The sequence below is a fragment of the Eulemur rufifrons genome, chromosome 20, assembly GCF_041146395.1.
Source record: "Eulemur rufifrons isolate Redbay chromosome 20, OSU_ERuf_1, whole genome shotgun sequence".
Taxonomy (NCBI): domain Eukaryota; kingdom Metazoa; phylum Chordata; class Mammalia; order Primates; family Lemuridae; genus Eulemur; species Eulemur rufifrons.
This window is the reverse complement of record NC_091002.1, coordinates 9,947,201-9,973,064: the sequence shown is the minus strand read 5'-3', so window position 1 is coordinate 9,973,064 and position 25,864 is coordinate 9,947,201. Positions and strand designations below refer to the sequence as shown.

The 25,864-nt window shown below is 38.8% G+C and overlaps 1 protein-coding gene across 3 annotated transcripts in view; it reads left to right on the top strand.

The window, feature by feature from the left end:
- DZANK1 (double zinc ribbon and ankyrin repeat domains 1) overlaps positions 1 to 25,864 on the top strand; it is a 78,103-nt gene that overhangs the window by 8,007 nt on the left and 44,232 nt on the right. Inside the window, exons 1-7 of one of the 3 annotated variants that reach the window (XM_069495660.1) lie at positions 234 to 849; positions 2,858 to 2,987; positions 4,416 to 4,512; positions 5,464 to 5,588; positions 10,272 to 10,357; positions 16,700 to 16,817; positions 21,852 to 21,965. In XM_069495660.1, coding sequence (XP_069351761.1) covers positions 2,889 to 2,987; positions 4,416 to 4,512; positions 5,464 to 5,588; positions 10,272 to 10,357; positions 16,700 to 16,817; positions 21,852 to 21,965 — 639 coding nt within the window. In that variant the 5' untranslated portion in view covers positions 234 to 849; positions 2,858 to 2,888. Of the gene's footprint in view, positions 1 to 233; positions 850 to 2,857; positions 2,988 to 4,415; positions 4,513 to 5,463; positions 5,589 to 10,271; positions 10,358 to 16,699; positions 16,818 to 21,851; positions 21,966 to 25,864 lie in introns of those variants that run through there. The other 2 variants (XM_069495658.1, XM_069495661.1) reach the window with 2 other exon arrangements.

Below are 25,864 nucleotides of genomic sequence, written 5' to 3'. Positions count from 1 at the left end.
ACATAGAGAAAAATGGGCAGGTAAGAAATCTGAGCAGTTGATGAAGAAATGCTAATAAAAACAGATGCAATGTACCAAAGACCAATATGAAAATCAGTAAGAGCAAAGCAGACAAAGAACGCTCAGGAAAGCAGACAATTGGAAATAGAAAAAGTATGAATTTTCAAAATTCAAACAGATCAAATAGAATCACTGGCTGTGAGTAATCAGGGAGCCATAATCACATACAGAGGATAACATAGGAAACCTGAGTTGCAGCTGTGAGCTTCCAATACAAGTGAGTGGGGGTGAGGGTTAAACATATTAAATAAATACAACAGGCATGGTCATGGTGATGTGGAGAGGCTGCTGGCTGTCTCCCAATGTCTGTTTTTCCCTTCTAGTTCATAATTTTTAATCAGACACATGGTTGCCTAGACGATATTCCCCAGTGCCCCTTGCACCTAGCTAGAGGCATGTCACCAGGCTATGGCCAGTGAATATATGTAGAAGGGATGTGTTCAACTTCCATATTGTGCCTTTAAAAGGAAGAGGTGGGCCCTGTGTTCCACTGGCTGGAATGCAGATGTGGTTGTCAGCCATGTTGGGTCATGAGGTCAAGTGCAATGTCCTAGGAATGGGGGAGCAGCAAGGTAGAAACTTGATACCATGCCCCTGTCACCATGACACTTTGTACCAGCTATGGACTGCTTACCCCCTATTGGTTCTGTCTCGTTTAAGCCACTATTAGTTGTGTTACAACAGCCAACCCTATATTTTGACACAGAAGAGATACATGTGAAGCATATACCCACAGAGAACATGATCAAGAGTGCAGGCCATCAACAAGGCTGACAATATCAAGTGTCAGTGAGTATGTAGGGAAAGTGGAACCTTCAGCTAATGCTGGTGGGAATGTAAAGTGGAACAGGCACAGTTTGGCGGTTTCTAAAAAGTTTAACGTATACTTACCATATGACCCAGCATTTCCACTCCTAGGTATCTATCCAAGAGAAATGAAAATGTTCACACAAAGACTTCCATGTGAATGTTCATAGCAGCATTATTCAAAATAGCCCTGAAACAGAAATAATCAAAATGACTAGCAACTGGGACATAGATAAACAAATTGTGATATATTCATAAAATGGAATACTAAATAAAAATGAACAAGTTACAACCACTTGGATGAACCTCAAAAAAAAAAAAAAAGAAAGAAAACAATGATAAATGAGGCCACGTGCAGTGGCTTGTGCCTTTAAACTTAGCCCTTTGAGAGGCTGAGACAGGAGGATTGCTTGAGGCCAGGAGTTCGAGACCAGCCTGAGCAAAAGCAAGACCGCGTCTTTACAAAAAAATAGAAAAATTAGCTGGGCAAAGTGGTACACACCTGTAGTACCAGCTACTTGGGAGGCTGAGGCCAGAGGATTACTTGAACCCAGAAGTTTGAGGTTGCAGTGAGCTATGATGATACCACTGCACTCTAGCCTGGGAGACAGAACAAGACCCTGTCCCCAAAAAGAAACAAATGATAAATGAAAGAAGCCAGACATGTAAGATGACTATATTTGTGTAATTACATTTATGTTAAATTTCTAGAAAAGGCAAAACTGTATAGATAGAAAGCAGATAGGTGGTTGGCTGAGGTGGGTGGTAATAAGTAGTGACTATACACAGGCACAAGGGAGTTCTTTTGGGTGGGGGAGGTATTTCTAGGTGGATTGCAGTGATAGTTGCACAATTTTGTAAATTTACTAAATCTCATTGAACTAGATACTTAATATAGGTGAATTTTATGTCATGCAAATTACACCTCAATAAAACTGTTAAAAAAAATAAAGAGTATAGGTGAGCTACTGGTACTGAGATGAGATCAGCACTAGTGGGCACCTCTACATTGTTCTATCATGGAACTCCTTTTGCATCAAAAAAGAACAAGATTGATTGTGAAATATTATGAATATTTGAAAACATAGTATTTGAGGAATAACAGTTACAAAATCTATGAGAGCAGCCTATATTATGGTGCCTACACCTGAGATAAGGTAAATGTTCTTGACTCACATGGAATGATACCTAGGTAACTGCATTTTTTGTTTTAGAATAGTTTGAGCCTTATAGTACAATATCTTCATGGTAAATGTGGTAGATAGTCTCCAAAAATAACCCCCAATGAACCAAGCCTCCCGGTGTGCATGCCCTTTTGCAGCCTTTTTGCTGGCGCTATAACTGACTTTTGACCAAGAGAATGCTTACTTTGACCAATAGAATAGAATGATGCCAAGGACTTCCAAGATCACAAGAAGTGTTGCCGTTTCTGCTTTGGTTTCCTGCAACATAAACAACTAGAGGAAGCCAGCCACTGTGTAGGAAGTTTGACTACCTGAGACTTCCATTCTGTGAGGAAGCCCAAGCTAACCACATGTAGAGGTAGGGAGGGACGGAGAGACAGAGACTGACAGAGCTAGAGAGCTGACTGGCGAGCCCCTGACTGTTCAGTTATCCCAGCCTATACTCTGCATATATGAGGAAAGAAGCCATCTTGGATATCCAGCCCAGTTGAGCCTTTGGTTGACTCCACCCCTGCTGATATCTGACTGTAACAACATGAAAGAGCTCAAATGAGAGCTGCCCAGCTGAGCCCAGTGAATCCACAGAATTGTATTTTAAGGCACTATGTTTTGGAGTAGTTTGTTGCACAGTAATAGATAAATAACCTTGATGGAATGAGGTAAGGAATTATATTTTGATCTCTCCAATTTGAAATATAATAAATTTAGTAGCTAGACTAAGGGACTTTGATAGTCATCTTAATTGCTAGCCACCTTTTCATTGACTTTGCGTAACAAAGACTTTTTCTTTTATAAATAATTTTCAGAGATGGCAGACAGAGTGGCATTGTAACAAAGATGTTTCAGGTAGACTGTGAACCACCAAATATAGCCTCTTCGGAAGAGAGTGTTGAAAATGTTCTAAAAGATTCATTGAAGCAGGAGAATGATGAAATGGTAAGATCATAATTATTTAGATTGTCCCTGTGTTCTTGGTTCCTTTTATCTCAGTAGGCACATCTTCCCTGTCATTACATCACCCCTACCCACAGTCAGATCTTTACAATAGAAGTCAGTATCAATCATTGCAAAGCATCTTCACTGATTTCTCAGCCTCTGGTCACTCCCGCATCTACCCTGATGATCAGAATTCCTACCCAGTGTCACTGGCCCACGCTCCAGTGTCCTCAGTGTGTCTCTCTTACCTGCTGAAGAAAGCAGAACCCTTTAACATGCCATCCAAGTAATTGGCTTCTGTCCTCAGTCAGCCCTTCTTGTTTCTCTGTACCCCCCACCTCCACATATACTCCAACCAGACTAAACTGTGCTGTGCTCTATCACTGCTACTCTGGCACCTAGGCCTCCTTTTATAAACTGCTTTGAATATGGGATTACTTCATTGCTTGTCTGTCTTCTCCATGCACTGTGAGCTGTAAGGTGGCAGAGGGCATGGCCATTGTCCTCATTGCCTTGCCCAGGGGCAGGCAAGAGAACGTGGCAAGTGTGTATTTGTTGAGTAGATACATCAGGCTGGTAGAAGTCCTCAATAGTCATAGACTTCTATTATATTCAGATCTTTACTGCTGGTTATCTGCAAAGCCTCACCTCTTTGTAGAGTCAACTAGACCTAACTAAAAAGGATGTTTGAAGCTTCAGTCCCTGAATGTGAGCATTAGTGAGATGGATTCAGGAGTAGGGCCAGAGCGTGGGCTAGACCGTGGTAAGGAAACTGACCAAGAGATCTCAGTTATTTGGACCTTGTTGGGAGTGACAGAGGAATGTTTTTGGGGTGTCCCTTAAGCCTAACGGTGGACCTAAGGCCAGAAGGGATGTTATGGGACCAAAGCAGTGGGTTCAGGCATAGGGTGGGGCCCAAATGTGATCAAGGCAGGGATCTAGACTGGCAGGGTCAGCCAGCAGAGACTGAGCCCACGTGTCTGCAGGTGCTGAGGCTTGCAAAGATGAAGTCTGTGCAGAAGAACCAGAGAGAAGGGTGTTAAAGGACTGTGTGCAGGCAGGTAGTGAAGAGAAGTTTTTTCGTGGTCTGGCCCCACCCTATCTTTGCCCCCTGGATCTGGTGGCCCATCTGTTATTATTCAGACTCCCATGATTGCAATATCCTGCCTACATGTGCTGCTTCCTCCCTCCTGTCTTGGCCATTTAACCTAGTGGGGCTACCATCCAGACGTGTTGCTAACCAAGCAGCCCAGCCCACAAAGCTGTGCGTTTCCAGAGTAAAGTGAAACAGGGATCAATTTGTAAAAACTACTATAAACACTTTGAAGTAAGAAATACATGCCATGACCCTGTCTCTCTCAAGGAACTTTTAATTTTCACATTATAAATAGGCATAATCAAGTAATTAATATGTCATTTTATTCCTAGGAAATAAAAAATGGACTTGTTGGACCAAAACTAAAGAAGAAACATAAGAACACTGAAAATAAACCTGGTTGGAATGTTAACCTTAGAAAGTTTCCAGGTATGATATGGCAGAACAAAGGTAAAGTTTAGTATTCTAAACCCACCTACCAGGTTTGCTGCATGTTTTCTTGTCCACAGAAGTGTTGAAGTAAGAAGCACTGAAATTGGAAAGTAGGCTATACAATATTTTGAATTTTAGTACTGTCCCAGCTAACAGTTTAAGACTGCAGGGGATAGATAAGTCGTCCAACAAAGTGAGATTTATTGATTCGTTTCACAGAGGGAGACCACACACCAGGGAACCATGGACATTTCACCAAAAAGGAAAAGTTGTAGTTGTAGGGTTTGGGGACAGGATGGAGTTTGGGTAAAATTTAAATAAACGCAGAGTTTTGATAAGCTGAAAGCAAAGCTGGGCTGGGTATGAAGTGGTAATGATAGGTATGGACTGTGAAGGGGATTCAGGGTTCTGTTGCCTTGGAAACTACAAAGATGCACATGAAATGTTGTATTCAGAAACCCTTACCTTTGCACCAGGGTTGCTTCTCTATGTTGTAGTGACTTAGGTCCTCCAGGAAAGAGCATCTTACTGATAGAATTTCAAACAGGTAAAGTGTCTGATTATCTATGATTTTAGAGAATATGGTTTTTTCTCAGTAAGAAAGCAGTAGTCACTCAGAGGGGGCTATTAAGACATTTAACCACTGCACTATCTCCTTGGGAGGAATGTTTCCTGCTAACCTCACCATTGGATTGATCGGTCTGTTTTCCCAGCCTATTGTGGAATGTTGTAGAATGTAGTGTGGAAGATTGTTTTCTCAGTCGGGACTTATTTTTTCTTTCTTGGTTCTAATTGAGTGTGTGTGGGTCTTTATATAATTGTTATTTCTAGGGAAAGAATGTGATGACAGTGGTCCTTTATGAAAAGGTTTCCAACTAGGAAGACATCTTTGTGTGATGATATATAATTACAGATGCTCACAGAACAATGTTTTTAATATAATTGTAGACTTCGAGGTAGGTGAAAGAAGTGACCCTAAAAGTTTGAAAGATCTTCGCTTCTCAGAAAGTCCACTGGAAATCCGAGCTTACCGTGAAAGATCCAGTTCTAGAGCCTCCACACGCCTGTCCCAGGTAACTTCTAAGGACACTCTTTAGTACCAAAACACATTCTGTGTTTTTAGTGCTTCCCATGAAATACTTAAAGGCATTGTCTCCTAGATTTTTTGACCAGGTACCAGGCACTGTTCCAGTGCTGAGAATACTGTGTTGGACAAGAAAAGTCCCTGTATTCATGAGGCTTACATTTTTTATTGGGGTTGGGGGCAGACAGATAATAAATAAGTAAATAATTTAAAAAAAAAACTTAAAACAGCAGGAAGTATCATGAAAAAGATGAAACTGGGTGATGAGATGGAGCTGTGTTTCTCAAAGTGTGGTCCCCAGAACCACAGCATCAGCATCGCATTGGAGCTTCCTTGAAATGCACATTCTCAGGCATGATGAATAAGGTGGAAGATGAGGTGGGAGGTGGCTGGGGCCAGAGTACCTAGAGTTGTGATTCTCAGACGTAGCTGCATGCAAGTTAAAATCACCAGAGGAACTTCAAACCAATCCCAGAGACCTAACCTCACAAATTCTGATTTAATTGGTCTGATGTGGATCTGGGCATGATTTTTTCTTTTTAAATACATCCCCAAGTGATTCTAATGGGCAGGCATGGTTGAGAGTCACAGATGCTAATCTGCCTGTAAAGAGTTTAGATTTTATTCTGGTTATAAAGGGAATCTATCTGGAAGACAAGATATGATCCCATTTACATTTAAAAGTTTCTCTTTGGCCACTATGTGGAGATTAGACTGTGGAAGGAGAAGAGGGAAACACCAGTTAGGAGGATTTTGCTCCAGGTGAGAGATGAGGGTGGCTTGGGCCAAGGTTATAGAGGTGGTGAGGAAAGGAGGTGGTGGGATTCAGACAGGCTTGGCTGAGGGATCAGATAGATGGGGCAAGGGAAAGGGAGGAGCTAAAGATGCTGTCAGGGCTTTGGTCTGAGCATCTGGAGATGATGGTGACATTGACCGAGATAGAGAAGATGCGAGAGGAGCAGGTGTTCAGGGGCTCATTAGACGTCAAGTGGAGATGTTGAGTAGACTGTCAAGATACGCAAGTTCAAACTCAGGGGAGAGGTCAGAGCTGGAGATATGTATCAGGAAATATGCAAAATATAGGTGATGTTTAAAGTTTAGGTCTGAAGGAGATCACTTACCAAGGCTGTACAGAAAATAGAGAGTGGCACAAGACAAAATCCTCAACTTAGAGGTTGAGCAGGGGAAGAGGAGCCTGAAAGTAGTAAGAAAGCCAGAAGAATGTGGTGCCATGTAAGCCAGGAGAAGAAAGAGTTTCAAGAAGGCAGAGGTCGTTTATGGCACTTGTTACAGAAGAGTCTAATTAGACAAGGACAGAGAATTGCATTTTGGATTTGACAAGATAGAGGTGATTTATGATCTTAATAAAAGCTTATCAATGCATGCTTACTACTATAACACAAGAAGGATGCACTTACACTAGTTGTCTACTACTACCATTATAGAACTTTGAGTTTTTAGAGTTTATAAAATCCAATTTAGACTTCTGGCATCTAAGGGCAACCCAGGCGCCTTTGCTCTCTTTCTGTTATCTGAGTCCCAAGTATAATATACCTGAAGTCATGTTTTCTGTATAACCACAGCTTACCATCACATACAAAAGAGGCGAAAAGAATGGCTTCCAAATCTGATGGTATATCAGAATCAACCAGGGAAAACTTTAAATATAGGTATAGGTTCCCACCCCTGACTCCTGCAATCCTCTTAGATAGTCTGGGATGGAATCCACGGATGTCTTTGATGATCAGCCCAGTCTGAGAATAACTGGCCTAGAAGAGCAGTTATCCTTATCCCCAGGTCAAGCTCTTCCTTCATTTCTGGACTCTAATGCCAAAGTGTAACTCAGCCTGACCTAGTGGTTTCTTCCATCTGTCTACCCACTATATTTTCTGGAAGACCACAAAGCCCAGGCGAGAGGACCACACACCTGGTAAGGCCTACCTGCAAACCCCACTGAACAAAAGGGCAACCATCCCTACAATGGAAGATTGCCTTTCCCAATCTTCTGGAAAGAATGATTACCTGGTTACAAAATGGACTAGTGAGCACAGTCGACTCCTGTGGGCAGTGCATACCAGTGTGGCCCAAATATGAATACTGCTTTTGAGGTAAAAATGTATCATTTTGAAGAATGAATGGTATATGACAAAACACAATAGCTACTTTAGGAAAACAGTCTCCCGTGGTCACAATTATTTGTAATGTGTCTAGAAATAGTTATTTTCTTTGTGTATGAATATTTGGATTAGCTTTCCCACTTAGTTGTTTAAAAGTTGTTGTTTATAAGGGGAAGATAGAATAAAATAATATTTAAAGATTCCAATTCAGAATCCCAAGAAACTAGGAACATAGGGACAAAGACAAAGTTTGGGGAACTTGAGTAGAGTTCAGAAAGCCAGGGAGGCCAGAAAAGGACCATACGACTTTTTTCTTCCACTCTTTTTCTTCGTATTGGTAAGAGATTCTTCTCAATATTTCAGCTCAATCCCATCTGAAGCATACGTCAGCAAATATCAGAATTAATGATTCTGGTGGGTGTTATGTCAGCAACTACTAGGGAGACAGTATGTCTTTGAGCTAAGCATCTGGCTTGAGGGTGTCTTCAGGGGACAGGCAGCAGAGTAAATGTGTGCGACAGCCTGGGTAAAGGATAAATGACAGCTGACAACCAGCCTTAGTGTGAGGGCACAAGGGTTGTGGGTTCTCTGACAGTGTGGATTGCCCCAGCTAGCTAAAGGGGTCACTCTACTCAGCTCCAGCCAACCCTTAACAAGAAGGATTGCAGGCTCAGTGTTGCAGCATCTGATGAATTAGCATGAGAAGCCAGAAACCTACATCTTTATGTGTAATAACCTAATTTACAAATTTGAATTAGTTCAAGTTTTGAAACACTGGGGGGGCCAGTATACATTGGGCCAAATGAAACTCAATGGAAAACCAGATTTGGCCAGAGGACCGCGACTTGGCGACTTCTGGTCTAGGCCATGTTAATGCAATACAAAGGCAATGAAAAGCTGTGACTGCTCTCCATTGCCTGTAAGATAAAGTCTGAAGTCCTGAGCTTAGCACACAGGCTGTCAGGTAGGCCTGAGTTCAGTACACAACTGTCAACGAGCTCAAGCAAGTGACTCAGCCGTTCTGAGCCTCTGTATCCTCATCTCAAAAATGGGGATTACAGGAGCCTCTTGATGTGCACTGAGACGGACACAATATCATTTCTCTGGAATTGGTGCCAAAATGCACAGCTGAATCCAATTACTAGGAAACATCAGACAAAACCAAATTGAAGGAGATTCTATGAGTTAACTGGCCTGTTAAAAATGTCAAGATCATGAAGGATAAAGAAAGACTGAGGAACTACTCCAGATTAGAGGTAACAAAAGGGACATGGCAACTAAATGCAGAGTGTGGTATGGGACTGGATCCTAGACCAGGAAAAACTATGTAGCTGTAAAGGACATCATTGGCATAGCTGATGAAGTCTAAGTAAAGATGTGTGGAGTAGATAATAGTATCATATCACTGTTACCTTTTCTGATTTGGATACACTGTTGTGTAAGAGCACAACCTTCTCCTTAGGACATGCACACTAAATTATTCAGGAGCAAAGGGGACATCATTACTGTAACTTATTCTTACTTGATTTAGAGAAAGACAATAAAGGCAAATGGGGCAAAATGTTAACATAAATAATTGGTCAAGCTGAACGTTATTTGTACTATCCTTGCAACTTTTCTGTGTTTGAAATTATATCAAAATAAAATGTTACAAAAATAAAATTGGTTAATATTACCTACCTCACAGGGTCCTTGTGACATATCAAGGAGATAATGGCCACAAAATGCCAGGCATATTTTGCTACTGGTTAGACCCTCTGTAAGTTTTAGCTTTCCCCATCAAGTTCCCTCTTCAGCCTTTCTTTCTGTTCCATTCTCCTGCCACTTTAGACCGCATCCAGCCCCCTGCGTCCCAGCATAGGCCATGCACTGCTCTGCCACTGCCTTTGCCACAGGGTTTCTTCTACTGAGAATTCCCTTTGTCTCTCTGTCCACTTGACGAACTTTTCTTTCCTCTCCCAGGCCCATCTTGGATGTTACTACCTCTGAGAAGTCCTGCTCCCCTGGAGCAAGTGAATGTGATTGTTCCCTCCTCCAGGTTCCCATGAGACTCAGCACAAATGTGTCACCCTGCTGAACCCCTTGTGTTTCAGTTATTTTATATGTACATGAGTTCAGCTCCTTAGGGGCAGGAACCATGTAATATTTATCTTTGTCCCCTTCCCTGCATCACCCACAGTGCCTGGTACAAAGGGGATACCCAAATAATAATGTATTGAAGGAAGTTAAATGTTTCTGGATAATAGCAGACAGTTGGTGCACGTATTCCTATAGGCATTTCCTAGAGATAAATAATTTTTGAGAAAAATGAGTACTAACTTAAGTCTTTAAATTTAAATCTGGTTTGTGCTGGTAAATTCAGATCTTTTTTTATTATAAACTCTATTTTAATGAAATAATACATATCTGATTATGAATAGCACTTTAAGTAATTTTTAAATATTAGATACCAGAGTAATAATACTTATGACCTTCCCCATAATTTTACTATACCATAGCCTTTACCACTGTTATATTGATTACATACCTATATACACCTATATTCTTAATTTTAGTCCCCTGGATTTGCACATATAAGGAGCCGGAGGAGTGTGAAAAGCACGCAGATCATGAGAATTCAGAGGGAGACGGACTTTCTCAAGTAAGTATTGTTTTTACTTTGTCTTACATCCTACGAAGATACATTGTGGTCAAAAAGAATTTAAAGATGGGACATAACAATCGTTTTGCCCCTCTCCAACTTTTTAAATTAAATTTTTACAGCTTTTTAAAAGGTATAATTGACATACAATAAACTACATATGTATTTAAAGAGTTGAGTTGATATATATTATGTAACCGTGAAACTATCACCATAATCAAAAAAATGAACAAATTAATCTCCTCCAAAAGTTTCCTGTATTGTACCCGATTGTAAGTCCTCACTTTCATCCCTCCTCATCCCCAGGCAACTTTGGTCTGCCTCTTGTCACTATAGCTTAATTTGCATGTGATTCCACATATCAGTAGAGTAATTCAGCACATATTCTTTTTTGCCAGGCTTCTTTCTCAGTCAGCATAATTATTTTAAGATTCATCTGTGTTTGCTTGTAACAAACATCTATTTCTTTTTGTTACTGAGTATTATTTCACTGTATGGATACACCACAATTAGTTTATCTATTCACTTATTGATGGGCATTTGTATTACTTCCAGTTTTTGGCTATTACAGATAAAGTTGCTGTGAGCATTTATACAGGAGTCGTTGTATGGTACATATGCTTTCATTTCCCTTGGGGTAAATGCCTTGAAGAATGGCTGGGTCATATGATAAGTATATGTTTACCTTTTAAGAAGTTGCCAAACTGTTTTCCAGATTGTACCATTTTACATTCTCTCCAGTAGTGTATGAAAATTCCAATTTCTCTACATCCTTGCCAACACTTTTATTTTTATTTTTGGCCATTCTAGTGAGATCATAGTGGTATCTCATTGTGGTTTTAATTTGCATTTCCTTCATAATTGATGTGGAGCATCTTTTCATGTGCTTTTTTGCTATTGTGCATTTTCTTTGGTAAGGTGTCTATTCATTTTTTAAAAATTAGGTTATATATATTCTTAAGAGAGTTGTACATATTCTTCATTGTCAGATATAAGTTTTGTAAATATTTTCTCCCTGTCTTTGGCTTTTCATTTTCTTAACAGTGTTTTTTGAAGAACTAAAGTTTCTTCATTTTGATGAAGCCCAATTTATTTGTTTTTCTTTTACACTTCATTCTTAAGTTTGTCAAATTTAAGAAACCTTTCCCAAACTCAAGATATATTCCACTCAATAAGATTTTTCTCCTATGTTCTCTTTTAGAAGTTTCATAGTTTTATCTCTTATATTTAGGTCTATCATCCATTAACTTTTATATATGGTATGAGATAAGGGTTGAGGTTCATACTTTTGAATATAGATACCCAATTATTCCAGTACAATGTCCTGAAATGATTATCTTTCCCCATTGATTAGTTTTGGAATATTTGAAAATCAATTGACAATATTTGTGTGGGTCTAATTCTGGACTTTGTATTCTGTTCCATTGATGTTTCTCTATATTTATTCACTACTACACTGTCTTTTTTTTTTTTTTTTTTTTTTTTTTTTTTTGAGACAGAGTCTCACTCTGTTGCCCAGGCTGGAATGAGTGCCGTGGCGTCAGCCTAGCTCACAGCAACCTCAAACTCCTGAGCTCAAGCGATCCTCCTGTCTCAGCCTCCCGAGTAGCTGGGACTACAGGCATGCACCACCATGCCCGGCTAATTTTTTCTATATATATATTTTTAGCTGTCCATATCATTTCTTTGTATTTTTTTGGTAGAGATAGGGTCTTGCTCTTGCTCAGGCTGGTACACTGTCTTGATTACAGTAACTTTATAGTAAGTTTTAAAAACCAAATATTGTAAATCCTCCAGCTTTGTTTTTTTTATCAAATACATTTTGGCTACTCTTTTTTTTGAGACAGAATCTCACTCTGTCACCCTGCCTCAGCCTCCCAGGTAGCTGGGACTACAAGCACATGCCACCATACCCAGCTAAGTTTTCTGTTTTTTGTAGAGATGGGGTCTCGCTCTTGCTCAGGTTGGTCTCAAACTCCTGAGTTTAAGCAATCCTACCACCTCAGCCTCCCTGAGAGCTAGGATTACAGACATGAGCCACTGCACCTGGCCTTTGTTTTGGCTATTCTACGCCCTTTATATTTTCAAATAAATTTTAAAATCAGCTTGTCAACTTTTACAAAATATCTGCTGGTTTAATTGGGATTGCATTGGATCTACATATCAATTTAGAAAGTATTGATATATTAACAATATTGAGTCTTTACATGAAAAGGCTATATCTCACCATTTATTTAGGTCTTTAATTTCTTTCATCAATATTTGTAGTTTTCAGTACACAAGCTTTGCACATCTTTTGTCAAATTTATCTTGTTGTAAATGCTTTCAAAATTTTAATTTCTCACAACAAGACAAATACTGCATGATTCCACGTATATGAAATGTCTCAAGTAATCAAATTCACAGAAACAGAACTTAGAATGCTAGTTGCTGGGGGCTGAGGGGAGGGGGAAACAAGGAGTGTTTGTTCAGTGGGTATAGCGTTTCATACAAGATGAAAAAGTTCCAAAGATCTTTGTAGAACAGTGTGCATATAGTTAACAATACTGTAATGGGCACTTAAAAATTATTAGGGTAAATTTATGTATTCTATATATATTTTTTTGCCACAATAAAAATTTCAATTTCTGATTATTACTACAATATAAAATACAATTGATTTTTTTTGTAGTGGCATTATATCCTGCAACCTTACTAAAAATCACTTATTCTGTTAGCTTTTTTATATATTCCTTATGATTATCTATGTATTAATAGTTGATCAAGTTGCCTGCAAAAAAAGACAGTTACTTGACTGCCTTTCCATATGTGTTCCTTTTCATTATTTTTTCTTGACTTTCACTGATGAGAACTACTATAATTTTGAACAGAAATGGTCAGAATGGACATCCTTGTCTTATTCTTGACTATAGGAGGAAAGCATTTGTTTTCCAGCATTAATATGGTATGAACTGTAGGATTTTTGTCGATGACCTTTATTAGGTTGAAGAAATTTTTTCCTGTTTCTAATTTGGTGAGAGTTTTCTTTTCTTTCTTTCTTCTTTTTCTTTTTTTCTTTTCTTTCTTTTTTTTTTTTTTTTGAGACAGAGTCTTGCTCTCTTGCCCGGCCTAGAGTGCTGTGACGTCACCCTAGCTCACAGCAACCTCAGACTCCTGGGCTCAAGCAATCCTCCTTCCTCAGCCTCCCAAGTAGCTGGGACTACAGGTGCACACCACCATGCCTGGCTAATTTTTTTCTGTTTTTAGTAGAGATGGTGTCTCGTTCTTACTGAGTCTGATCTCGGACTCTGGACTCAAGCAGTCCTCCTGCCTTGGCGTCCCTGAGTGCTAGGATTACAGACCACCACACCTGGCCCCTGCTGAGAGTTTTCTTTTTAAAAAATCAGGAATATATGTTGAACTGCATCCAAAGCATTTTCTTCATCTATTAAGAGGATCATATGATTTTTCCTTTTCAGTTCATGTGGTGAATTGCAATGATTGATTTTCAAATGTTAAACCAACCTTGCATTCCTGTGATATATCCACTTGAAATATTATCTATTTTATATATTACTGAATTTGATTTGCTAACAGATTTTGAAGAATTTTTTGAATGCATACAAATGGGTGATTTTTGTTTCTTGTTAGTATCTTTGGTTGTTAGTATCAAGACAATTCTGGCCTCATAGAATGAGTTGGGAAGTATTTTCTCTCCAGTGTTCTCAAAGAGTTTGTGTAAAATTGGTATTACTTTTTCCTTACATGTTTGGTAGAATTCACAAATAAAATGATTAGATCTGGAGTTCTCTTTCAGGAAGATTTTTAACTACACATTCAATTTCTTTAATAGATACACATTCATTCACATTTATCTACTACTTTTTGAGTGAATTTTGTGTTTCATTTGCTTCTCTCTTTTTTTAGTTTCTTTAATGGGAAGATGAAGTAATTGATTTTAAGCCTTTCTTCTTTTCTTTTTTTTTTTTTTTTTTTTTTTTTTTTTTGTTGAGACAGAGTCTCACTTTGTTGCCCAGGCTAGAGTGAGTGCCGTGGCGTCAGCTTAGCTCACAGCAACCTCAGACTCCTCGGCTTAAGCGATCCTACTGCCTCAGCCTCCCGAGTAGCTGGGACTACAGGCATGCACCACTATGCCCGGCTAATTTTTTCTATATAGATTTTTAGTTGTCCATATAATGTCTTTCTATTTTTAGTAGAGACGGGGTCTCGCTCAGGCTGGTCTCGAACTTCCTGACCTTGAGCGATCCACCCGCCTCGGCCTCCCAGAGTGCTAGGATTACAGGCGTGAGCCACCGCGCCCGGCCTCTTTCTTCTTTTCTAATATAAGCATTTAGAAGTATACATTTCCCCAAGGACTGCTTTACCTGTAGCCCCCAAATTTTGATATGTTGTATTTTCATTTTCATTCAGCTCAGTTTCTAATTAGCATTTCTATTTGACCTATGGGTTAGTTAAAAATGTTCTGTCAAATTTCTAAATACTAGGGAATGTTCCTTATATCTTTCTGTTATTTATTTCTAATTTATTTCCTTTTCATCAGAAAACATATATTGTATGATTTGGTTGGCAAATGTTCCATGTGCAGTTTCAAAGAATATGTATTCTGCTAGGATGAGTTCTATAAATGTCAGATAGGTTGTTAGTTGTTAGTATCATTTAAACCTTGTCTATCTTTACTGATTTTATTTATTGTATAATCAATTATTGAGAAAGTGATATTGAAATCTATGACTATAATTATGAGTTTGCCTGTTTATCCTTGCATTTCCATTTCTGTAAGTTTTTTCTTCATGCACTTTGAAGCTCTGCCATTAAGTACATAGACTTTTAGGATTCTTATGTCCTTTTGCTGAATTGACCCCTTTATCATTATGAAATAACCTTCTTTAGTACTAGAAATACTCTTTACTCAGAAATCTACTTGTTCTGATGTTAATGTTGCCACTCCTGATTTCTTTTGATTAGTGTTTATATATGTGTGTGTTTATATGTGTACATATTAATATACATAAAATATAAAATAATGCACATATATTTCTGTACCTTTACCTTTATAAAGTTGGTTTCTTGTATGCATATAGTTAGGTCTTGCTTTTAAAAAATCATATCTGACAAGCTCTGCATTCTAATTGGGGTGTTTAGAGTATATGTATTCTAACTGATGCCCCATTATTACATACGAATTTTTTTACTTTGGCTGGTGTGAGCATGAACTTCCCAGTGAGGCCTAAGCATGTTTCCTTTGCTCCCCTTTCGAGTTTATTTTCTGGCCTTGAATAGTTTCTTCCAACACATGCACTAATCAGTAGTACCCGTTTGAAGACTTGAGGGTGACCCTCTGCAAAGTTCTGAAGCTGTCTCTGCAGCTCTTTTTTGGTGTTCTGTCCTAATAACTGTAGTTGCTTTGACCTTCTCAGACTCCCAGATCTATGCCCTGAATTCATATAAGAGGAATGAGATAGGTTACTCCATGGATTGTTGAGTAACACTTAGTGAGCTTTGGGCATAGAAAGTAGGAAACTGTTTTTATCCTGGTGGGTGGGCCCAGGCAGGAGACATGGTGAAATCTTGGTAACATGGTACAGTGAGCAAGGACTAAGTAGGATGAAGAGTGTAGGAGTGAGCTCAACCATCAAGGCTGCTAATTGTCAGGAGGCCGTGGTGATTGGTGTAGTCGACCAGGCAATCCAGTACACAGTATCTGAGCATCATAGTTACTGGGGAGCAGTTCATATAAATAGGTGGCAGGATCATGGCCCAACCTGCTTGGAAAGGCATGGCAGCAACAGTGTATACACAGGGCAGCCTAATTCCAAGAATCCTTTCACTTTGGCTGACAGCTGGCATCCAGCTGGGTGGGTGGGGGCTAAATGATGGATTCAGCTGCCCAAGAAGTGGGGCAGATGCTGCTGGAGCATCGCCTTGGGATTCCAACCAGGTAAGCAAAGAGACAGGCAGGGCTGGACCCACAGTGAGCCTCCAGAGTGCCAGGCAAGAAAGAAGATCTGTCCCTTAGACTGGGCTCAATTGCAGGAAGTCAGAAAAGTGCGATGTAAACATTAGTGAAATTCCCAGGGCTCACCCTCACACATAGCCACAATCAGGAAGTATGATGGGTCAGGCCTACAGGAAGAGGACACCAGGGATTCCAGCTGTGAGGCCATTTTGTAATAAAATGACTTAGGGAAGCATTTCTTATCTTGAACTTGTTCCATAGCCATTGAAAGTGGTCTGCTTTTGTTTTGTCTTTCAAACTGTTTGAATGCTTTTACATTTTCACCAGGCTTGTTAATGTCATTAATCAGTAATGTCATGGCCAATTGGGAACCTATTTTGTTGTAGGTGTGCCTGTTGCCTTGCCTCTCGTCCATCTGATCCCTTTGCTCACTTCTGTCAAGAATGTGGCTCTCCTGTCCCACCCATATTTGGCTGTCGTCTCCCACCTCCGGAAGCAGCTCAGGTGAGCAGCAGAATTATTAAAAATATCTTTCATTGGTTGATCTGATCTTTATTTGCAGCAGTGCCTGGTACACATGAACCACACACATATTAATAATACTTTTTGAAAGAATCACTGGCAGATTAAACTATTATCCAGACTCCTACTTAAGAATGGAAAAACTTATTTGCAATGTTATGTCTTTTGTGTGGCCTTGCAGATGTACAGGCTCAGAAAGAGGTTGAAATTGTGTTGTTTCAATGAGGCATCCATAGACAAATAAATGTTTACTATCTATTTGATATCTTTGCTCATAACCTGGGCATAATAAGGAAATATATTCTAGAAATCATAAATGGAGAGAAGTACTAATTACTTCATATCTTTATATATCTGTATATCCATAAGATGTATCATTCTGTCCAAAGAAGCTATAGATTGATCATTATGTATAAATTTAAAAGCTTTGGCTGAAACAATTTATTCTACAACACCCAGCATCATGTAGAGGAGAGAATTCAAAGACTTAGGAAAACAGGAAAGTTGGAGTGGGTTTATTATGTGTGTCCTATAGGCCCCTATATTTTACAAAAAGGCCCAGAAAGACTCTTCCTTCACGAAAATATTGAAGAATACCTAAGTGAGAGTTGTACCTGCATCCTTAAAAAGTTCCATGGCTGTTTTCCTTTGTAGGCCAGATATGATCACAGGGGATGCTGCTATTTAGATGGGTTCCCTGATCTCAGTGGGGCTAACAGGATTCCAGAGTGGCAGAGGTCAAGCGGTAGCACGTAACTACTAAAGACAAGGACAGCAGTGACATTTGAGTAAGCAAAATCTGATGATGGTGTTCCTAGGAATGAAATAAGCAGCCTACTAGTATATTTCTTGGTCTACATAATTGAAAAACACTATGTCTTGTAGCCAAAAACTGATTTAAGTTACTATATTGGAGCATCCGAGTTTCTCACTGAGTTTCTAGACAATAAGCCAGTTCACAAACCTAGAGTACCTTGGTTGAATGAGAGATATGTACTAGCTTTGCAAGTTCATATCATAAATCTTCCTTGAAGCCTTTCCCAAAAGGATGTGTTGCTTTCAATAGAGTGTGCATTGGGAAAAGGAAATGCCCAAACCTTTGGGGGATTGTTAGATACTGGCTATGAATTCATACTAATTCTTGGAGATCTGAAACACCACTGTGGTCCACCAGAAAAAGTTGGGACTTCAGGTGCTCAGGTGATAGAGGGAGTATGACCTCAAGTCTGACTTGTAGTTTTTGCTTCATATATTTTGGGTGTTTGTTTTCATGCTTGTACTGTGGACTGAATGTTTGTGCCCACCCAAATTCATATATTGAAATCCTAAACCCCAAGGTGATGATATTAGGAGGTGGGGCCTTCAGGAGGTAATTAGGTCTTGATGGGCCCTTTATAAATGGGATTAATGCCCTCTACCATGTGAGGGCACAGCTAGGAGGCACCATTTATGAAGCAGAGAACAGGTTCTCACTAGACACCAAATTTGCTGGCACCCTGATTTTGGACCTTACAGCCTTCAAAACTGAGAAATAAATTTGTTTTTATAAGCCACCCAGTTTATGATATTTTGTTACATTAATAGCAGCCTGAACAGACTAAGACAATTCATATACATTTATAATTGCTGTATCTTCCTGATTTATTGGCCCTTTTATCATAAAAATGTCTTCTCTTTCACTCTAGTAATACTTCTTATCTTAAAGTCCTTTATTCTCTGAGATTAATATTTATGTAGCCACTCCAGTTCTCTTATGGTTACTGTTTGTGTTGTATATCTTTTTCTATAGTTTTACGTTCAACCTATTTGTTTGTGTCTTTGAATCTAAGGTGTGTTTCTAGTAGACAGAATATAGTTGGGTTTTGCTTTTTTTATCCATTCTGACAATCTTTGCCTTTTGAGTGTGGTGTTTAGTCTGTTACCATTTAATGTCATTAATCGATGTGGTTGAATTTACATATCCCTTTTTTTTTTTTTTTTGAGATAGAGTATCTCTCTGTTGCCAGGGCTAGAGTGCCGTGGTGTCAGCCTAGCTCACAGCACCCTGAAACTCCTAGGCTCAAGCAATCCTACTGCCTCAGCCTCCCCTGTAGCTGGGACTACAGGCATGTGCCACCATGCCTGGCTAATTTTTTTCTATATATATTTTTAGCTGTCCAGATCATTTCTTTCTATTTTTAGTATTGACAGGGTCTCGCTCCTGCTCAGGCTGGAGTCTAACTCCTGACCGCGAGCGATCCTCCCACCTTGGCCTCCCAGAGTGCTAGGATTACAGGCTTGAGCCACTGCACCTGGCCTACATATGCCATTTTGCTGTTCGTTTTCTATTTGTATCATGTCTTTTTGTTCCTCTTTTCCTCCTTTACTGCTTTCTTTGTGTTAAATAATTTTTAGTGTGTCGTTTAAATTCCTTTGTTGATTTTTTGTACTCTTTTTAAAGTTACCTGATGGACCTTAATTTATCACAGTCTATTTCAGAATAATTTAACTTAATTCTACTAAAATACAGAAATTTTGCTCTAGTGGATCTCCGTTTCCTCTTCCTTTATATATCTTTTATATGATACATATTACTTGTATAATTATATACATGTAGTAATTTTATGTATTATATAGCTATGTGTGTTTTAAATGGAAAAATGCAGTGTTATACAATCTTATGTCATTTAAAGACAACGCAAAAAACTGTCTATGGAGTCATTTATATTTACCCACATGTTTATGATACCTTGTCTTTTCATTCTTCCTGTGAACTCAGATGATCATTTCCTATAAACCTGAAGGATTTCCCTTGGTATTTCTTGTAAGACATGTCTGCTAGCAATTTCTGTATGTCTTTGGTTTTCTGAGAATGTTTATTTTACGTTCACTTTTGAAGGCTAGGTTTCCTGTATATATAATTCTTATTTAGCAGTTATTTTTTTTTCAGCCTTTGAATATGTCATTCTACTGCCTTCTGCTCTCTATTGCTTTTGACGTATAAGTAGTTTTTTTTATCTTGCTACTATAAAGATTTTCTCTTTGTCTTTGACATTCAGTAGTTGGATTATAATGTTAAGTGTGGATCTCTTTATCCTTCTTGGGCTTGATTGAGTTTATTGGATCTATAGATTAATGGTTTTTTTTTCCCAATGTGGAATGGTTTTGGCTATTATTTCTTCAAGTTCTTTTTCTGCCTCTTTCTCTCTCTCCCATTGCACATATGTTGCTATGCTTGATGTTGCCCCATATGTCCTTGACGGTCTGTTATTTTCCTCAGTCTTTTTTCTCTCTGTTCTTCAGATTGGATAATTTCTATCAAACTATATTCAGGTTCACTGATTCTTCTTTCACCTCCAATCTGCTGTTGTGTCCCTCTGGTGATTTTTTTCATTTCAGTTATTTTACTTTGCAACTCCGAGTTTTGATTTAGTTTTTATTTTATAATTTCTACCTCTTTTATAAAGAGATTCTCTATTCATCAGATCATTATCATATTTTCTTTAATATTTTAAACATGATTTCCTTTAGTTCATCAACGTTTTTTATAATAGGAGCTTTGAAATCTTTGTCTGCTAAATCCAACATCTGAGGACACTCAGAGACAATTTCTCTTACCTGTTTTTTTCTGAGTATCAGCCACATTTTCTAGGTTTTGCATGTATAATTTTTTCTTGAATATTGGACATTTTAGGTCATATGTTATAGCAAGTCTGGATTTTGACTTTTTTCCCTGTGAATTGTTTTGTTTACTTGTATTAAATCTTTAATGTCTGTCTCCCTTGCAATGTGTGGCCATTGGTATCAAGGGCTTTTTTGTGTGTTTTTTTTTTTTTTTTTCTTATTTTTATATTTAAGCCTCGAGTCACCTGGGTCTGCATATCTTAGGGTTCAACTGAAGATTGGCCAGAAATTGTGCTTAAATACCTTGAGCCAGTAAGGCTTCCATTTTCTGCTGATGGATCTGTGTGTAGGCTGGGTAGAACATTCAAACATCGGGCTGTTTTCAAGTCCACCCCAGCTTTTACTCTATGTTGAGCTCTGTTGCATCTCCATGTGCATTCTCCATCAGCCAGGGATGTGGGGTGGCTTGCGCCCTCTCTGGTTTATACTGTGCATGTGCATAGCCTTCAGTCAGCTAAAGGATATGTGAAGAGCTCATCAAGCCTCTATAGTTGAATTACCTTCTGAAACTCCCTGTTAGATCCTCAGCCAGTTTGCAGGTCCATTGATTACCCCAAACAGATCCATAATCTCAGGCTAATGGAGTTGCTGGTCCTCCTTGTTTGCTTGCCACTGAGATTGTCACCTTAACAACACTTCAAATCAAGTGAGCCTTGTCCATCAGCAGCCATAGTACTGCTGATTTTCACAGCCTGCCCTGCCCTGTTGGAGCTACCACACAGATAGAACTAGGGGGAGCAGCCCCAGGCAAGAACCACACAGACTTACAGTGTTCTTTTCTTTTCTTTTTCTTTTTTAATTTTCTATAGCTGTATTTTTTGTTTCTTCCTAGTCAACTCACAATAAATGTACTGTTCTTTTCTGAAGTTCAGTGATTTTCAGGAACTTTTCAGTTTGTTGTCTGCCCTTGGTTGACTTTCAGACTGCTGAAATAGATGATTTTTGACAACTTTATCTCACTTTATAATTGCTTTTCAGGAAGAGGATTTATCGACCTACTCATTAACTCATGCTATTATATAAGTTAATTTCCTATGGTTATTTTTTTCTTTTTAAAATACCTTTCTTTTCTACATTACACACGTTTTTACTCTTCTTAGGAATAAAATAATAAAAGTAATATTTTTTATTTTATTTTTTATTATTTTAAATTGACACATATTAATTGTACACATTTATGGGATACATAGTGATATTTGGCCACTATGAAATCAGATTAATAAGCATATCCATCATAAAAGTAATTATTTTAAAAGTTGTTTTACAAAAGCAAATTAAACCTTATATACTAAGATATACTCATACCTTTGGTTTCTGCATTGCAAGACAAACCTGGCCTTTTCTTTTATGCAGAGGGGCTTATGTACAGAATGTGGAAGCATGGTTCCTACGAACACTACCATCTGTGTGGTGTGTGAGGCCCCTCTGGCTCTTCAGCTGCAGCCACCGCCCAGCTTCCGCTTGAAGGTAATGAAATGTGATTCTGTAGAAACATGAATGAAATACATAGAAAGTAATGTTTGAACAATTATATGCCCTTCATCAGCTGGTGGGATGGGGTAACAATGAATAAACTAATATGCAAGGGCAAAATCCATTCTAATTTTTGGAAAGGTAAAGAGTTTAACTTGCTGATTGGATCTATAATGTTAAAAGAGATACGTAGTGATGTATTCCAGGAACGTGGATTTGGAGGACAAATTGCACTACAGCTAACTTAAACAATTTTTTACTTCATACATTTAAACATGAATAATTGACTTATAATCTTGTTCTTAAAGTGGCTTCATGCTTTTTGTTTGCTTTATTTGACTATGGGTCCCTACTATGTAGAAAAAGTGATTAGAACTAGTCACATGAAAGAAAAAGTTACATATAATCACAACATTCAAAAAACTTTGCTAGACAAATGATATCATAATGTGAAAAAAATTTTATTAGAATCATTGAACATACAAGTATCTCTTCTCTTTTTTTTTCAATTTACAGCCCCACTTATCTCCTCTTTAATCCCAAGTAAAGGTCACTAGAGGATAAAATAGATTTAATAGAGGGAATCTGGGTGATAAAAAATTGCAGAAATTTTTAAGAACTGGCTGGGCCAAAATCAGCTATATGAAAATTTACTAAGCTTTTTGTTAGATGAGTGTTTTCAATCTTGAGAAACTTTAAAAGCTACCACAGGAAGCCACCATACAGCCCTAGAAACCTGTCTCCAGACTTCTTATATATGAGAGAGAGAAATCAACTTTTATCTTATTTAATCCACTGTTACTTTGGGTGTTCTGTTAATCACAGAAGAACCTATTCTTATTAATACACCTACTCAGGATATTTGATGATAATATTATTCCAAACTCTTTTGACTATTTAAAACTGGAGGAAAGGGGGTAAATGTCATGCCATCTTTGGTATTTGAAATATAGAGTTCTTTCCATTTTGTGGGAAGACAGAGATAGAAAGGTATTAGTACGTAGTTTTTCCCTTCCTTTGTTGTAAATCCTATATTGAGGATGTAAACAAGATTTTTTAGTGATTAGTGGAATTAAATCCTGGAGTGGTCTCTTTCTTAAAGGGCAATTTTTATGAGTGAGAGAGATGGTCACTTGCAGTTTATTTCTGTTCTATTGGTTGGCCAAAGTTAGAACATATACTGAGGAAACCAACTAAGAATTCAAAGATGAAATTTAGAAAGTCAAGCCTGTTTAATTTCTGATGTTACATTTTCAAAGGGAATTACGGATTTTGAAATTATTAGGTAAAACTTCATATGAGCGAAATACTCCTGGAATTTGGTACAACTTTGATAAAGAGCTCTCTCAAACATGTATTTTTCCAAGATCATAGGAAATAATGACTTGGGGTGTCACTTTTACTATTTTCTCCAGAAGTGAGAATCTCATGATCATTTCTAGTAGCACTATGTTTATCCCTAGTGTTTTATTTGTTTTGGCATAGGATTTTTATGATTTACTAAATGATATATTTATAAGATATAAGTATGTATCTTATACTATTGATAATTAAGAACTTAATTGTGTCTCTTTCACCAAAACATTTGAATCACTGTTCTCCTTTTTTGCTTGGAAACTTAACCACATACACAGTATATTCTGTACCCTAAGAATTTCTTGGAAGAAGTCTAAACTCCCAGCAATGCCAGGATGGCACAAGGAGTGGTGTGAACCTGAGGAGGTCTCTGGATACCTGCTTTAGGGTCCTTCGGGGCAAGGGATCTGAGGAAGGAGTGAGGTCTCTAGGCCAGGCTTCCAGTGGTCACATGGCACTTGGGCCTTGCCCCAGGCAGCTGGCATTCCTTACCATGGAGTGGCCATGAACTTTCCTTTAGGTTCACCCAGTTTCTCTGGGTTTTGCCTTACACTTCTACTGTGAGCCCTTAAGTGCTGAGGGGCTTCAGTTTTCAAAGATGTCTTTTGACTTGACTTTTCCCCATCATGCTGCTTCCTGGACTACTCTGTAGGGCTCTCCACACTGCATTCCCCAGGCTCTGATCCCTAGACTCACCTCCTGCCTGGATCCAGTGGCCTGGGCCCCTGCTTGTCATGGCTATGGTGGTTGTGCTGGATAGTGGGGTACAGAGGATGAATTCACTAACTCTGTCAGTGACCAGGGCCAGGGTTGGCTTTGAAGAAGAGGTGGCATCTGAACAGATACTGGGGGAGGCACAAGTATTTGCCTGATGAAGAAAGAAAGTGGCTCATGTTTATGCATTTGTGGGGGGTCAACGGGGAGAGAGGATGTTCCAGGCAGACAGACAGAGACTGGAAACTGCAGAGTTTGCTTCAAAGCTTTGCAAGCCGGTTGGTTTTGCTGAGCTACAACAATGCTGGGGTGTTGTGGATTGTGGGAGATGCCACCTTCTCTACTGGACTTAGTAGCTCGGATTATTTATTCCTTATGGGTCCTGAAGTGTTGAAAGCAGGGACAGGTTTTAATTAGACTTGATCTGTAGAGAGACTTTTATCATGTGACCTCTGTTCCTAGAGGGAAATACCTAATTTTTATGTTGGACGATTGGTATTGCTGCTTCTACTCACAGAAGGACAACTGTTTGGGAACCCTGGCCTAACAATCTTTATTTCAGTGCTTTTCCCAAATGTTACAAGGGCGACAAGTTTTTAGATAACATTCTTACCCAGACAGTCATCTCTGAGCTCAGTGGGAATACCCCTATGAGCTACTCAGGGAAGCCAGTAAGCCTCACATCCCTCAAGGCAGCACCATGCCTGTTGACAGGTCCCTCCCCTTTCTGTGTCTATTTCCATCTCATTCCTCATAGAGCAAAAACAGCATCTGCCCTCTTCCTGCCACTCGACTGCTGTTGTAGTCTTGTGTTGTGTGGATTTAAAGGCTTTGTCAACTCTGAGGAATTTTGCTCTATCAGATGTTTTTTTACTGCTCGGATTAAAAGATAAAGTAGTGGACATGTTTCCTTTTAACTTCTGGCAAAGGTACCTATTTCAGAATAAGAGAGGATTTTACAATTTAATTCTTAAATTAATACCTATTTTTAATAACAAGTGAAATAATCCAAAAATATACAAAAAAGTACATAATTTCTCCACCTCCACTTCTATCCCCACCCCTGCCAAAATAACCAATGTTAGCATCTCAGAGAATATTCTTCTATGTATTTTTCTAGGTTTACAAAAACATAATGTATTCACACATTTAGATTTGCTTTGGTTTGTTTTTTAAACAAAAATGGAATCATGATTTACACATTTCCCTGCAACTTGTTTATTTCATGTAACAAATGTATCCATTGGCCATTTCCTGAAGTTGACTTATCTTAGCATCCCCTTTAACCATAAGATATTAACTCTCCTTTAACAAAAGGAGATACTTCCGTTTCCTTTGGGCTTTAACTAGCAACATGTAGGCCGGGCGCGGTGGCTCACGCCTGTAATCCTAGCACTCTGGGAGGCCGAGGCGGGTGGATCGCTCAAGGTCAGGAGTTCGAGACCAGCCTGAGCAATGAGCGAGACCTCGTCTCTACTAAAAATAGAAAGAAATTATCTGGCCAACTAAAATATATATAGAAAAAAAAATTAGCCGGGCATGGTGGCACATGCCTGTAGTCCCAGCTACTCGGGAGGCTGAGGCAGTAGGATTGCTTAAGCCCAGGCGTTTGAGGTTGCTGTGAGCTAGGCTGACGCCACGGCACTCACTCTAGCCTGGGCAACAAAAGCGACACTCTGTCTCAAAAAAAAAAAAAAAAACTAGCAACATGTAGTATGCCTCTAGGACTTCAGTCTTATTTGGGGTTCCTAGAATCTGTGTGGCTTAGGGATGGGATCCTTTTGAAGTCATTATTCTGAAAAGATGTGATGACTCACACTCTG